The sequence below is a fragment of the Onychostoma macrolepis genome, chromosome 05 (genome assembly GCF_012432095.1).
Source record: "Onychostoma macrolepis isolate SWU-2019 chromosome 05, ASM1243209v1, whole genome shotgun sequence".
Taxonomy (NCBI): domain Eukaryota; kingdom Metazoa; phylum Chordata; class Actinopteri; order Cypriniformes; family Cyprinidae; genus Onychostoma; species Onychostoma macrolepis.
In genome coordinates, this window is record NC_081159.1 from 23,893,777 (window position 1) to 23,910,778 (window position 17,002).

At 36.3% G+C, this 17,002-nt stretch overlaps 2 protein-coding genes across 7 annotated transcripts; both read right to left on the minus strand.

Moving 5' to 3' along the window:
- Positions 1-4,058: 4,058 nt before the first annotated feature.
- gps2 (G protein pathway suppressor 2) lies at positions 4,059-10,805 on the minus strand. Of its 6 annotated transcripts, none has more exons than XM_058776882.1 (14): positions 10,649-10,789; positions 10,248-10,317; positions 9,811-9,928; positions 9,552-9,661; positions 9,350-9,462; positions 8,765-8,844; positions 8,563-8,642; positions 8,243-8,417; positions 8,070-8,153; positions 7,406-7,482; positions 7,181-7,276; positions 6,921-7,004; positions 6,629-6,670; positions 4,059-5,664 (listed from the first exon to the last, which is right to left on the minus strand). In XM_058776882.1, exons 2-14 carry the CDS (start codon positions 10,248-10,250, stop codon positions 5,572-5,574), a joined length of 1,155 nt encoding a protein of 384 aa, XP_058632865.1. In that variant the 5' UTR covers positions 10,251-10,317; positions 10,649-10,789; the 3' UTR covers positions 4,059-5,571. The 6 variants fall into 6 exon arrangements, with proteins under 6 accessions (XP_058632865.1, XP_058632866.1, XP_058632868.1 ...); XM_058776883.1 differs by having other exon boundaries at positions 10,248-10,270; positions 10,649-10,782; XM_058776884.1 differs by lacking the exon at positions 10,248-10,317 and having other exon boundaries at positions 4,060-5,664; positions 10,649-10,805.
- Positions 10,806-12,179: 1,374 nt separating this feature from the next.
- On the minus strand, positions 12,180-14,354 carry gabarapa (GABA(A) receptor-associated protein a). Its single transcript, XM_058776918.1, has 4 exons — positions 14,118-14,354; positions 13,375-13,453; positions 13,157-13,275; positions 12,180-13,011 (listed from the first exon to the last, which is right to left on the minus strand). Exons 1-4 carry the CDS (start codon positions 14,205-14,207, stop codon positions 12,931-12,933), a joined length of 369 nt encoding a protein of 122 aa, XP_058632901.1. The 5' UTR covers positions 14,208-14,354; the 3' UTR covers positions 12,180-12,930.
- Positions 14,355-17,002: the final 2,648 nt, after the last annotated feature.

The following is a 17,002-nucleotide window of genomic DNA, read 5'->3' on the forward strand; positions in this document are numbered from 1 at the left end:
GCTCCAGCGGCCTACCAAAATAACTGCTCATCCAATTCACAGACACAGAATTTCTGTGATTGCTACCCCTGAGTTATAAAATCATGCATGAAACCTCTGACCAGTCAGTTGAGTCCCCACATCACTTACACAACAGAAGATGAGGTCTTTCATGATCGATTCATCACTCAGACTGAAAGTGGTATTATGATGAATAACATTTCAGAAATGTTAGTGTTATGCCACTCACATTTTAAAATATGTAACTGTTTAATGCACATTCTGCAGTATGCATGCATTTATGAGGAACAAATGCATGTACATACATTAGAAAGTTAATGGAGCTTAGAGGCAGTTTTTGGTCTACAACAGAAACTGATCCAGCAGCCGGTGAGTCAACATGATCATCATTCTCCCTTTTGCATTTTGTGATTTAATAACACACCAGAAGAAATAAAACCATCAGAAAAAAAGTTAGTTTAGTATATAATTTGAACTTTATACTCGTATGAAACTACTAATTACACTTGTGCATCTCTGTTGTTCTCAGAGATAAAAATGACAAATCAGTCACAATGCAAATCACTTAATTTGATATTATGATTTATTCATGAGTGTGATTTATTAAAAAAAAAAAAAAAAAAGGCATGGGTGTTATAATAAAAAAGAAAAGAGTTAAAAAAAGTAGAATTCTACATATATATTTTGTATCGTTAACATTACCAAGTGCAGTGGTATACATCACATATTTCTGTAACAGTATTATGTTTTAGAGAAAGGAAAAATGTACTTTGTACACTCTCAGAAATAAAGGTACAAAAGCTGTCACTGGGGCGGTACCTTTTCAAAAGGTACACTTTTGTACCTATTAGGTTCAAATATGTACACTTTAAGTACTAATATGTACCTTTAAGGTACCAAAATGGACCCTTTAGTTACAAACATGTACCTTTTGAAAAGGTACCGCCCCAGTGACAACTTTTGTACCTTTATTTCTGAGAGCGTAGAACATGTAATAGACGTATTACAGTAAAAAAGACGTAATGAGGCTTTACTAATTGTTGTTTTTCCTTTGCTAATTATGCACTTGCTGATAATTTATTCATTGAAATTATGAGCAATTAATTATCATGATGTCAAAGACTATCTTTGCTTTTACATCACTTAGAACATTGTTCCAAATGACATATCTAAGGTTTTACACAACTTTGTGGTTTGTAATTAATTTTTCACCATAAAGGTGATCAGATATTATAAACCTAGTTGTGGACAAATGCTAAAAAGAAAAGATTAAAATGTGTGCCCTTTTTCTGATGATGCTTCAGAGAAAGGCACGTGTGTGTGTGCACGTGTGCATGTGTGTGTGAGGGAACATTCCAGAAAAGCTCTGAAACCTACAGCTAAAAATCGCCTATTTTTAATGTTTTTGGAATTTCTCTCTGTTAAAAAAAAAATTGGATAATTATATAAAATGCACTTTAATTCGTTTATATATAGTGTGTGCCCTTTATTTAAGAAAACATCAAATCACCAGGTAAACTCTTGCATTCTTGTCATCTCAATAGACACTTTGCACTGTTTCCAACCTTTTAACTTGGTTTTATCGATAAAAGACACTCCGAAACATCGTGCACCAAATAACATTTTTTTTTGGTCTAAGTATGTTGTGTAATTTTATTTATAGCATATATTTTCATTAATAGCATTGACTTTGTATGTTTGTTCAAAGTATACATAGAAAAATCTGTATTATTTTTGTAATAGAATCGATTTGTCCGAATTTTCAGTATTAAACGTGCAAATCCTAAATCTGAATTCGTAATTCGATGGTTACAATAAATTATAAACCCCACATCACTTTAACATTTCCTCTTTCTCCTCAAAAGTGTAATTCTGATATGCAGTTAACATAATAGCATAAAATTTACCAAAAAGTGTGAAAGACTTCATAATATAAGGAAAAAAGAATCGATCTCATATGTTTAAATCAAAAGTAAATGAGGAAATATATATATAAAAAAAAAAACACTGCATACTCTCAAAATGGCTGACACATTACTGCACAAAACTTTCTATGATGCATATAAAATCGTAAATGTATTACAAGCAAAAATAATTAGCTAAAAATTATAATTCGGAGATAATACCGAGATTCAACTTTGTTTTCCTTGTGCTCTATCACAGTTCTTATCAAGCACATGTCACTTAGCATTTAGCAACCAGACACCTCTTCCCAAACCAAGGATAAAAATATTAAAAATAGGACAAAATATCTCCGAAATTGCGTAAATAAATGTGAAAGCGAACAATTTTACATTAGATTTGCCTACAAATAAAAACATTTGTGCAGAGCTTGTACAGGTCAGCTACCCTGTCACCCACCTGTTAATGTTTGGAGCTTCAGGCCGATTACTTGGAATAAAGTTCTCAAATCCCGAATATGAAGTCGAAGGATACGCAGGTTCCATCGCAAATTAATTGCGATTAACGGAGCGCGAAAATTGTTAATATTCATCAGTATGAGACAGAAAGGTGGCTACATGAGTTTATGCAGTGAAATTGTCAAATAAGAACCAAAAACGTCATGAAGGGGGGTCAAGGGACAACCAATAGTTTTTCGTGCGGCTTTTTAAAATATGGATGAACCGCATATCCTCGAAAAAATACCCGGGAATATATTTTGGCCCTATAGCATAAATGATTACATCATGTAACATCTCCACAACTAAATCCAAAGCACTGGCAAAATACGACATTGAGTAAAAATGTAAAGACAAACATACAAGTACTCAGATACTGTCACTTACTTGATTTATATGAAGAAAGAACTCGAAAAAAACCCCCACAAACCATAACCATCGGTACCAAGTGATGCAGTACTTTCCTGCCAAAGAGCCGAAGAGTCAGACCCATTCATTGGTTGCCACTGCACTTTCATTTTAAGGCATCTCGTTAAAAAAAAAAAACTGTTATAAGTAATACACCAAGAATTCTGTTTCTTTTGCTATCGGTAAATGTATTTTTCTTGTTTTCCTAAAGGATCCCATCTTCATGAGTCATGAGAGGCTCTCTCTCTCACTCCCTTCTCTCTCTCTCTCTCTCTCTCATACCGGCTCAAACTGCATTGTCAACTTCCGCCCTGCTGTCTCTCCAGTGGCTGGCCTGCATACAAAACCTCGCAACCATTTCAATGACATTTACATTCTGCATTTTCATTTCCATTGAAAAACGATGATATCGACCACATGTGCTCTTCTTGTACTGTCTTGTTTGTATTCGGTTCTCACATTATGCAGCTCTCTCATTCTCTTCCGATGAGCTGAATCTTCCCGCCTGTTTAGTCACATGTTGCCTCTCACGTCACTAATTTGACTAACTGACCAAGCATCACACTGTACACACTGCATTAAACACACAGAACACCGAGTGACAAACAACTGGCTTTCGTTTGAGTCTGATTCAACAGCTGAAGAGGTGACAAGGAGTTTCACTTTTGATTTATTTTTTCTAGGCTACCTTGTTGCAATTTGAGGTTTGGTTATTTCGGGCAGATTGAAAGGGAACCTGACTGCATAGCTGTTTCAAAGAAATCTCGGATTATCGCATACTTATGAGCTCACTTATGTCACAGACGAATGGGTTCATTATTATTCACTGTGCGCACACACTCAAAGTTAACCCAAAAGGAGTGAATTGAGGTGTTTTGTAGGCTTTTATGTCTTCAAGAAGCTTGGTTTATGTCATCTTCAACCTGAATCACTCACAGTAATATAATTCTCTTTCTCACTTTGGTTCGCTCTTTGACGGTTTCAGACAGAGAGCAGTTTGAAAAAGAAAACAGCTGAGGCCAACAGTAAGTGGGCGGGCCGGAGATGAATCAACAGCTAAATTTGTGTGCGCTCTTTCACAAACACACACACACACACACACACACACACACACACACACACACACACACACACACCTCTAATTCCCGCTCTTTTTCTACACGCATATACTGACAAATTTTTATAGCAGATATTCACTCCATTCATACTTGCACATAAGCACAAACACTCAAGACTGGACCACTTTTAGAATGTGTATTGTTTCATGCAAATTATTTGACAAACTTAATCTCATCTTTGAGATGCAACCACAAAAAGGTGTCTCTCAGACCCTTCAGTAAATGCAAGTACTGTAAAAGGAGAGGCAGACAAGTTCCAACCTACACAACTTCCTCCATAACTTCCTGCCAAGTTTTAGCGGTTTTTGAGAGGACCGTTTGGAAGTCTCTGATGGCTAACCACACACTTCCATGGCATTTTACGAACAGTACTCTTGTCAGGTGACCTCATAACTTAAATTACAGTTGATCCAGAAATAAACATTCGGTCATCATTTGCTTACCCTCATATCATTCCAAACATTTTTCTTCTTCTATGAAATGCAAAAAGATGTTCCATTTGTGTTCCACAAAGGTTTTTGAGAACATGAGGGTAAGTGAATAATGAGATTTTTCATTTAACAGTACAAAACACGTGATTTACTTATAATGGCTTCAGAATATAAGATGTTTATGAGTTAGAGGGAATGCTGTAAAGTTGGGTGCCTTATGATTCATCTAAAAAATAAAAAAGAGAGAGAGAGAGAGAAAAGTAATCCTTCAGCTTAGAATAGTCTATTCCTGATGTCTTAAACTCAAGGGAAATGTAGGAAAGACTAAATAGAGTGGCATGCTTTCAAGATGAGCTGAAATGCTTTGTGGTCAATAGTACCGGGGAATTCCACAGTATTTAAGAGGAACGGCCAACAAAAAAACAAAAGATCCAAATTGAATTGAAATGTTGAGACAGTGCTGAATAAATTTCATCATTATCAAGGTATTTACATAAGCCAATATCGAAACACACTTCCACCCAACCACATAATTCAGAATAATACAGACAAAAGAAAAATCTACATAAAAATACCATAACTCAAAAGATTTTTTTTCTACACAACTATTTATTACCGTTTTACCAAGCTCTTTTAAACAGATTATTCTTTAAATTTGTTTTTAAGTGCAATTTTGTGAAATTCAGTTGGTTGGCTAAAAACATTACATTTCAAATTTAAAATCATATGAAAATATTATTTCCCTGTTCTCTGAATTAGGGAAAAGGTGCATTCATCAATGTTAATGCAAGTTATAGATGGCCCTGAGTGGGAGGTCTGTTACAGAACATGGAAATATATTCTAATCTGTTCCTACATTGTTTAGTTAGTTTTAAAACCACATTTAACTCTAGTTGTGTCATTTAGTGGTAGTATTATGTTACTAATATTGGCACAGCTGTTGCCGACGTCTTCAAATGCATAAAAGAAACTTTCAGACACATCCCACTGTAATATTGAAAGAAATGGCATACCCTGTTGCAAAGGGAGGTCTACCATCTGAAGAATAACAGAAAATGACTTGCATGTGACAGTAACGCAGTCATGTGTTCTACGTCATAACACTATGATGCCAAGCATTGTGTGCTATTTAGCTTTAATCCAAAAGCCTTCAAAGTGTAAGTGGTGAATCTTATCTTCAAACCCTAACATTCTGCATTAGACTGAAATGAATAGCTATTTGCCATGGTGGTAAAACCTCTGCCCTGATTGGCTGTGAGAAAGGTAGGTGTGGCGAGGGGTTGGTTGAGATGAGCTTTGAAAAGTAGCCTGTACAACAAAAGGAGAAAAGAAAAAGAAAAGAATGTCACTGTTCTTAAACGGATCTTAATCAGACACTAAATTATTGATACACAAACTGTTATATTATAACAACTTATATTCACTATTGATTTTTTGTAGGAAATCTGATGTTTATAAATGAAGATACTATATATATATATATATACACACACACATTACTATTCAAAAGTTGGGGTGGTAAGACTTTTTAAAATGTTTCTGAAAGAAGTCTTATTCTCACCAAAGCTGCATTTATTTGATGAAAAATACAGTAATATTGTAATAACATTTGACAATGTAAAAAAAAAAAAAAATATATATATATATATATATATATATATATATATATATATGTATATTTTAGGGGTGTAACAAAACGATTAGTCCTATTACATTTGGAAAATAAAACAGCTTAAAGTGTGTGAAATATAATGTTCTCAGTGCCACTGCACTCAACAAGGCAGCCCAAACGACGTAACAGGTCTGCCCCGTGATAACAGTCTCTTGCTGGGGTACGACGACAGCCAGAGACATTGTCAAAAACATCAATTGTTGGCAATATTAATATATTTGGCATTTCCAATTAATGTAGGCCTGTAACTTTCTTATTTTTATTAGGCCTATTATTATTATTATTATGAAGTTACTTTTATTATTAAGTTAAAATTACAATTAATTTGCCCTGCAATAATTACCACACAATTGGCGTGCTGTGACGATAACAAAAGATTAGGCTATTTACTCCTAAAACAGGTCTATTATACAATGAATTATAGGCCTACAATTTAAATATTAACACTACAGTCATCAATAAAAATCAATGAAATAAAAAGCTTTTATTTCAAGCACCAACTTTCAAAAACAACCTGTTTAACAAAATGTGTCTCCTCATTTTTTTTCACTATGTAATATTAGAAATATTAAGGGAATAAGTTAAAACAGTTAGCTATACCGTAATCAGCATATGTTGAAGTAGATTCGTCTCTTGTCGTCTCTGAGAGAATTTCAGATTAGATTAGATTTTTGTGAATTTTTTTAATAAAAGATCAAAAGGATTAACAATGCAGATTCATTTTCACAGCTTTCTTTGATAGTATTTACCAAGGGTGCCGATATTTTTGCCCATGACTGTATATATTTATTTATTTTTTTATCTCACTGACCCCAAACTTTTGAACAGTAGTGTATAAATGTACATACATGCTATAATTAAAACAGTATACATGGTTTTGAGCAGAACTCACTGCATGTGCTTGTTGTGAGGCCGTTCCATGCGTGAATGCGCCTGGGGAAGCTGGCCTTGGTGGATGTGCATATGGTAAGCCAGACTGTCCAAAGACAAAACGCAAGACATTTATGCCCAAAACATAACAAGGGCTAAGAAATGCTACTATTTTAGGCTAAAAATAAATGAATTCCTTTTATCTTAATCAACTGAACATCTGCAATAATGCAGCAGGAAGACTATGGTAATATAGATTTCATTAATTGGCCTGGCTCTAACCTTGCCAGGAGCGATCTGGACAGCAATAGAGGGAGTAGGCAGCAAACCTGCAGCACTCACATGCAGAGCCTGCGGATGCATGGGCCTCAATGGACTCTGAAAACACAAATATGAGTAATGCACAGACAAAGGCATCCAGTGAAACTCTGACCACAGCTGTTCAAAGCAGCTGACCTTCCTTTGTTCCTATTTATCAGAGTTTACATCCTGACCGGCCCTACTTACCGAATCTGTGAAGCCAGACTGCTGGTTAGCATGTTCCAATTGTTTCTGCAGGGGAATCCCAGCACTGGGGATGTAACCTGGAATGAAAGAAGGAATACAGAAGGATTGCAAAGGTGTCTGCCAACGACTATGTGGGACAGGCCATGTTGAAAAACGTACTGTCTTGCCGTCTACTGTACACATACACTACAGTTCAAAAGTTTGGGCTCAGTAAGATTTTCATCTTTTAAAAAAGTAAAACTTCTATTCAGCAAGGACGCATTTTATTAATTTAAAGTGACAGTAAAAATATGTATAATTTTACAAAAGTTTTCTATTGCAAATAAATGCTGATTCTTTTGACTTCTTATTCGTCAACGAATCCTATTTTTTAAAAATAGAATTAAAATAAAAATTGTACAAATATTTTACAATATTACTGGTTTTTTTTTGATCAAATAAATGCAGCTTTGGTGAGCATAAGATACTTCTTTTAAAACATTACAACCAAACTGACCTCTAACTTTTGAATTACCGGTAGTTATCCTAACTAAAACTGCACCTTAGATTGGCTGATTTGAAACACTATTTATGCACCGCAACGTCAGTAATCACTTATCGCCACACATATTTAAATTTCATTATAAAAGTACACTACAGTGTAGTAACATGAAGTAACACACACCGGGCTGAGAGGTGAAATGACTGTGGACTGCATAGCCCTGCTGCTGATGGGGCAGGTACTGCATGGCCTGGAATGCTGATGCACCTGGAAACAGAAAATGATAACATCTTACAAGCAAGTAACACATATCCAGATCTAAACATATGCACTGAAGGAAAATACAAACAAGGCACCTCTAAGTTGTGAACCACTGGCATAGTTGGCTGGCACCGGCTGACTGGAGGCAAAAGGTGATGTGTGCTGCGGCTGAGTGACTCCATACGGGCTGTGACTCGGCTGGCCTCCAGAATATTGGCCATGCTCTGTTCCACCTGCACTGAATCCCGGCTGAGACTGGAAATGACGCGTCTGAGGCGGTGGCAAGCAGCCAATAATGTTTTAATGAACAAGCACACACACGGGAAAAACAAATGCAGTTTGTGAATGGTAGCTGAACCAGGTGTCCCTCATTAATATTACAAATAGATTGATTACACTAAAATATCACACTCACAGGAATGACTGGAGACTGGAAGAGCTGTTTGCTGCGTTCCCCAAGAAGAGCACCTGGACGCCCATGACTAACCTGACCAGCTGAGTGATAAAGAGCAGTGGAGCAAAATGAAGTCAGTATTGAAGGGCAATTCTAATAAATTCTGACAGTTACAGCTTTATATTTCTTTGACAGATCACTGAAGATGACAAATAGTGGTCACCTTGCATGCTGAGAAGGTGCTGCCCAGAGTGGATGGCCATGTTTGGCTGGTATGTAGCCGAAGTCAGAGTTGTCATGTCACTGTAAACATATGAAATAATTAACAAATGTCATTTTCAAAATCTGACAGCTTTGGATAATAATTTCTCCTGTCATATTCATATATATATATATATATATATATATATATATATATATATATACACACACACTCACATAAATATAAATACATATACATACACAACCAATATAAGTATTTTATGCTCAACTAGGCATAGAAAAAAAACAAAACAATAAAACTAATATTATTACAATTAAAATAACTGTTTTCTAACAGAACTCTTTCCTGTTGAATCAGTGCCAGTCAGAAGAAGTATGAGCATTGAAACATACATTATTCAATAAACACATTTTTTATTTTTTTATTTTTTTATCATCATGTCTCCTGCTTCTGATCTTCTCTGGCTTTCTCAGTCCACTTATTGATTGTTAAAACAGTTTTGAGTACCAGACATCCTGGTGGCTTGATATACTATTTATGGCGTGGAGACTTAACATCTAAATTTGCCTGCTCTCTTTTCCGTACCTCTGTTCTTTCCGTCGTCTTTTCTCTTCCTCATGTAGGACTTTCTTCAGCTGCAGAAAAAGCTGATGCTTCTCCTCTTGAAGACCCTGCAGTTTCACTCCCATCTTCATTATCTAATCAAAGAGAAATAAAGGGGCGGTCAGACTCAGGAGTCCTGAGACATAATTACAACATCATTTTGTAAATAATCATACAGACACACCTGCTCTTTTGTTTCCTCTAAGGACATTCTCTCCTCCATCTCTTTCTTCCTCTTCCTCTCTTCCTCTTCTTTTAGTTTCTGCTCCATCATTTTGTCAACCTCTTCCTCCTCTGAGATAAAAAAAAAAGTGATAACTGATCATAAAGTGCACATCATCATCATCATCAACAACAACACTGTAATTCCAGTGGAGATCAACGTGAACATGGAAATAATTTTATATTAGTGAAAATAATATACAGCAGAAATCTGGGCTCACCTTGCCTCTTGCGCTCTCTCTCACTCATAATGTGCTTGTGCAAGGCACGTGCCATGGCATTAGACAGTTTGGGCCTCTCCAGAAGAGCCGGCATGATGGTAGGGATTGGCGGTGCCAGCTGTCGAGATGTTAGAAAAATGTTACAACATTAATATCAGCATCTACATTTTTAGTCCCTAATGAGTCCACTAAGACTGAATTCAGATTTTAGTGGCCTTACCACAACTAGAATAGAGTGAGAAACAATGCAAGAACTGATAGTCTGGAAATTATTTAAGCATGTTAAATGACAACGTTAAAAATATAACATTCTTAGTATTGCTGTACAGCACAATTTAGACATTTGACGGGTTCAGGATGACACATCACAAACACAAACTAAGGCAGCTGTCAAAAAAGTTGACAAGCCTTGCCTAACGTTGTTTAAACCAACTTACCATATCAATTCTAAAACCAAAGACTACGAGTTAGAGCAAAATATAAATTAGAAGAAAGAGATGTGGTAATCTGAGAAGTAATACAAGGCAGTAAATGAGCAAACTCCTGCACTGGGTTAGCTCTGTAACGGCTTCACAAGCTAGCTGGCTATGCTTGCAGTAACCTGAACGTTTTGACAGTCGATTCAGTTAATCTGTCCAAAAAAATCCTCTTTCATACGCTCGATTTTACAGAATGAAAGCGATTTCAGTATTTTCTATTTGCAGTAAGTTGCATTAACACCTGACCATTAGGCCAGCAGGCTAACGGCTCAAGTGACAGCTTAGTCAGCTAGCTTGCAAAATCAGCGAACTAAATAAAACTCTTGCAGTGACATTCGTGGAATCCTCATGTAACGCACTTTTGTCCGTTTCTGAGATTAAAAGTATGCTGAGCTCGTCTGAAGGCTTTCCTTAAAGAAAAAATAAACAAGTGTATCAGTAATTAACCAAAATAAAAATGACAGGAAACCCAGTTTGGCGCACTTCCGCTGAGGGCGTGTATTGATGACGGCACAAGTCAGAGCGCAGAAATGAAACGCCCATCAACACGTTTCATCAGCCCAGGGGCCTGTACCGTGAAGCTGGTTTAGCTGGCTAGCCAGGTAAATTTCAGTTTAGTTTGCACCAATCCTGGGTTTTAGGTACCATGAAAGTGGCTTGGCTTTTAGCTGCGTTCATTGCCATAGTAACTTACACTCCACAGCTAACCTGCTCCGGGGCAGCTTATGTTCTGGGTTAGAGGTCTCAAACTGAAATTGGACCAATCAGATGTGAGCTAACTGACACATGTCTGACACAAAAAAAGTCACTCCCCAAGTGTCTCTTGCTTGTAATTAAAGGTCACTAGTACTAAAAACTGTTATTTTATATGATTGATATAATTATGATTTATATTATTATTAATCCATTACACACAAGCAATTTTAGTTTAACAGTTATTTTAAATAATTTATTTTAAATGAATGTTAATGTATACAGATCGTATATATTATAAATAAGTTGTAGAATCAATAGATAACGCTTTAAAAATGACTGTGACCTTACATGTTCGAGTCTCTATTGCTGTATATTTCCAACAATATAAACTAACTTAAGTTTCACTTGTGACTGCACTTATAAAGCAAGATCATTTCTTTTATTTGTCTTCTTTCATGAACAAGTACTTTTTTCATTGTAATTGCATTTAAATTCATCATATTCTTAACTCTTAACCTTTAGCAAAGGCTCGTGATTGGCCGTTCGCCAGTGATGTCACACATTCATGTGCACATGCTCCACAAACTCAGGATCAAAGCCTGAGTTGACAAAGAAAGTTGATGATCAGCATCATGGTACCAACAAAACCGGACTGAAGTGGTTTGGTTTTGTCAATTTGAAACTAATCCTGTAACTCTGAATTAGTTAATCTACCATCATGGTACAGGCCCCTGCTTTCAGCTGTTTTGAAAATATTTTTAAATTTTTATTTTGCCACAAAAGAGAAGTCTTATGAGGAATATCATTTACATAATCTGCTATTATCTAAATAAAATGTCTATTAGTTAAATTTAGTATACATAAATGTAAATATGTGGGAAATAAGCCTGTTTTAAAATTTGATGGCACAAGTTCCGCAACACCTAAAACAATATCAAGTTAGAAAAAATAACAACGCCGTTAAATGTATTAATTTTTGATTGTAACGTATTTGAATGTTTTTTTTTTCTCTTTTGATTTTATTTTTGTTTCTGTATGTACCCCGACTGCACAAGTCCACAAAGCATAACTTTTAAATTATTTTTAAATCATATGCTTAATTCTTTATGAAACCTTTTATCTATCTATCTATCTATATATTCTCAGATCTCTGAGAAAAGCATAATTCAAAACCCATTAAAGAATGACACAGGCAACTTTTAACATCAGGTTTATAATTATGGCGAGCTTAAGATTGGTGACCATGACAATTAAAGCTTTTAGGGGAAAAGGAACAAAACACACCAATCCATGATACAAGCCAAAAAAAAAAAAAAAAAGGCCAATCAAGTCATGAACGTCAACCTAATAATAATGATTATAAGAAAATTGATACGTAAACAATCATCCTACAGCATGTCAACTGAAAATAATTTTTTTTTTTTTTTTAATCTTTTAACCAGCTTATTCAAATGAACAGCAACCCCAACCCATTTCAAAATAATAATTATTGGCAATGGTACACAAACACACTCACACTCACACACACATTACATGGTATGATAGTCCAGTATTATCAGTGATTTTGGTCTGTGCAAATATGGTGGCAAAAACAAACTCAGAATAGCAAGGTGACTGCAAGATGCATGTCGGTGCTGGGGGAAAGTGAGAAAAGGTGAAAGGAGAAGTGTAGAACACTGAAAAAGCTTTTACGGATATGAGTACCACTAATTTACTGAAACAGACCAGGACGTAGGTTGTATCCGGTCTGCCTAAAAGCAAGACTGAGGGAGGAACTCTTAAGTAGGAAGGAACAATATGCAGGCAGCATAGAGTATAAACAATATTTCAATATAATATAACAGACTAGGAGGATATGAAAGTGCATTCAACATGTACACTTCATGTGGCCTAACGTATTGATCATTTTATTTTAAGGAAGGATAGTGTGGGGCAAGTAAATTGGTTACACGTCTCTCAAAACGTCCCCATAGACACTTTCATCACTGTAGGCAATGTAAAGGAAAAAGTCTTCTTCATGGTGCTCCTACAACACAGAAACAGAGACGAAGAGTTTAGAGATGCTTCTTTTTCATTAATCAAAAATGACATTTTATGAATATAAACAAGGTGCAAAAGATTCAGTTAAAACAAACAAAAATAATTATGTTCAATACATTCAAATGATGTACCTGGTAAAGCAGCCCCATAGTGGCTGATGTGGGAGGAATGACGTTGTTTACAAAGAAGAAGAGGGCATCTTCGGCCCTCAAGTGGATCCTTTTCCGAATGAGGAAGTAGAACTGCCCCACTTCAGAAATAAGATAAATAAATGTCAATACATATCCTTTATATTTTTAATACTATTAAAGATTATGCAAATTGTTCTGTATTGTTTAAGGAAATGAACCTGTCAGGTCAGATGGGACGAGATATTTCTTTTTGTCCAGATCCCCTATTCTGGCTTTGGGAGCTTTCTCGACGATCACCTGTGGAAAACAAATCACTGCTGGTCATAATAAACACTGAGAGTAATGTAAGAACAACAGCATCTCTCAGTAATATAATAACAATAGTGTTATGGGAATTCCCGTTTAGGGCACATTCCCAGTCTAACAAATTTGGCTGCTGATATTTGACGGACAACACATAATGCAACTGAAAATGAACCCAGTATGAGGTCACATAGTAATGTGTCAGAAAATGTCATATTCTAGTCATTTTGTTCTCGACTCTGTCAAAATAACAAGGTTCATTTGAATGACTCGCAGAGACGATCTCTCTATATGACATTTAATATCTTCATTTGTATTAAATGTAAACTTATATCAAATAATCTTATAAAAAAAGATATTGGTTATTCTATTACTTGTACTGTAAACGATGCCACAGTTTTGTATTGAGACGGAAGCTAACGGAAGCTAACGTTAACTGAGGCTAACGCCAGTCCCTTCATATTTGAAGGACAGCTTAAAACGACGATGACAATTCATTGATTAACCATATATTTGCACGATTTCGCGTGTTTTTAGACGAATAATAATGTTCACACGGGTTCCCCTCATAAATTAGCGTTGTCACCGTGTAATGCCTCAGTTTATGTTATTTATAAGAGCGGGGCCCTAACAAAAACAAGTAATTTGTCTGACTCACAGGCACTCTATCCGGGTACTTCTTTCTGATTTTCTCCCCTTCGGACCGTCGCTTCTCAAATGGATGTTCTTCTTTGTACATAAACTTCATTGTCACAGGATGGGAGATCTTAAAAATCTCCAAGACAATCTGCCGTCGATGTTGTTTTCAAACTAGCCCTTTTTTTGTTTTTTTGACAACTGCGTCGGAGGGCGGAGGGATATCCAATAACAAGGAGCAAGGGAGTCGGCGAACGTCACATTACGTCAGTTGCGTAATGACGTCTGCAGTAGCCAGGAGGCCTACGTGGCATTACCTGAATCGGTAGAAGTAGGCACCAAAATAAATGAAATAAGATGCTAGCTAAATTTGACGAATTAGTCATTAGAAACCACAGAAGTGTTTCAAGTTCAATCAAAACACATCTGGTATTTTGCTAACAGTCTGCTCCCTCTCATAAGGGAATATGGTAGGGGGTTATTTAGGTAAAACAAGGACAAAACGTCAAACCCATACCATGAGGCAAAGTAAGCAAAGAGGACTTACATAAAACTTTAGGCCATAGATGGGTACCTTATTTAAAATCCAAACAGTAAAATTTAGTTCAACAAATGCCTAAATAAGAAAAGGTACAACTGAGACTATCAAGCCACCCAGGCAGGTCCCTAGAACAAGCCATCCTTCAAAATTATTTGGAAGACAAGCCACAAAGCCACAGTGAAGCCAACAGTTTCTTTGATTATGTAAGTGGAGCAATGATGCATCAGTTTGTCATCATGAACTCTACAAAACACTAATTGTAGGGTGGCACAAAAGAAGCTACTATAAAACATGTAGAGATGAAGATGAACTGCTAAAAGCATAATATTAACCCTGCACTGAATGGGTCAGATTTTGCGCTCAGAGTTCTTGACCAAATTCAAAGTGTGGCACAAATCCAACACTGCCCACACTTTAAACACTGAGCCTTATTCATGAAACACAAGCAGAATGAAGCTTTGTGTTAACTATTCATAAAGCCATTCTTGCATAATTTCGTTAAATGCTCCACTGAATAAAAATGTATAAGAATGTTTTTTATAAATGATGTACAGAGAAATATGTTCTGCTTGTGCTTCATGAAGAATGGTATGTATGGTACTGGGTTGATTTTTATTAGAAGTAACAGAGCAAAACAAAGCAAAAATATAGCTACAAGCAATGATGGCAGGCCCAAGCCGTCAGTGCAAACGCCACCCAGGTGGCATCAGGAAAACGGTGCACAGCGGGCACATGCATTACAGTAACCCTCTGGCAGTCTGGTTTTGACGGATACAGCAATGAAAGCGTAAATCCAAACTATCAAGACTGTGAGAGACACACACACACACACACAACAATAGATAAAACTTCAGTAACACTTTCAATAAGTTTTCAGTTACTAACATTAACTATATTAATTAACATGAACAATACTTAGTATTAGTATTGCGTAATGATGAACTAACTATTTACTTACCTAATGATTCATAGCGTGCAGTTATTATAAAGTGTTACCAAATTATGTTGTCAGTGCCCTACAAATTAACTGGTTCTAGGACTTTTTTGGGGAACACTTTATTTTGATGTTCCCTTTTGAACATTCTGTTGACACCAAGTAATGTTGCAACTACATGTCAACAAACTCTCGTAAGAGTATTAGTAGACTGTCTGCTTCATATCTACTAACTCCTTATTGTGTTGGTCTCCCAACAGATATTCTACTGACTAACTTTGCAAGAACGTGTCAATTTATTTTAACCCTAACCCAACCAGGCAACTAATAAACCACTAACACTCTAATGAGAGTTAGTAGAAATGTAGGTGCAACATTACTTATAGTCAATAGAATGTGTTAAGGGGACCATCAAAATAAAGTGAAACCATTTTTTTTTTGTCCCTAAAACTGCCAGAAAATGATAAGGCCTAAGACATTTCTCAAACTGTAATGCAAAAAAACACAATGTTTAAAAGTCTCTCTCAAAAACACAGAAAACAAATATTAAAGTTTGACACATTGCCATGGCATCAGTATGTAATATATCAAGGACCCCTTTACAGATTCTCATCGCCCGTGTTTTGACATTATTCTGATGAAGTTTGAAGCAAATCAAGTAAAATTAAGATGCTGAATTCAAAGCATTTCGAAAATGACACACTTCCTGCTGCCAGTTGGTGGGGCTATAACTTTGACTCCTAATAGTCACATCTATGCGATCGGCATAATACAACGAACAAACCACTGAAGTTTGATCAAAATCAGACAATGTATGTGGATGTTATTGGGCATTTCTTGTTCCTCATTTCTCGCCATAATTTCATCGCCCCGCCACGGGCAAACCGTTCGAGATATCAAAAATCGCAATTTAGCATCCCCAATGTCTTGAGATCATGTTCACCGAGTTTGGTGGCAATCGGTTGGTAATCCTCAGAGGAGTATATCAAATTCCAGAGCATGCACTTTTTAAACAGCCCTAAATAGCTGACTTCCTGTTGGGCGGAGCCTATGACATGCAGCATGAAAGTTGTTTGGCTCAATGAGATCTATATGTGTATTGGGTTTCATATGAATACATGCAAGTATTTGTGAGCTATACATCAAGTTTTCTGACTGTGTTCCAGGGGGCGCCGTAGAGCCCCTGTGCCACGCCCCGGTCCCAGTCTCTGCGGCCTCCGATTGACTGCAGATTCCAATGTGTCTGCCGATTTTCAAGAGTTTTTGAGCATGTTAAGGCCCCCCAAAAGCCACCAATGCCTAATAACATCCACATACATTGTCTGATTTTGATCAAACTTCAGTGGTTTGTTTGTTGTATCATGCCGATCGTATAGATGTGAATATTAGGAGTCAAAGTTATAGCGCCACCAACTGGCAGCAGGAAGTGTGT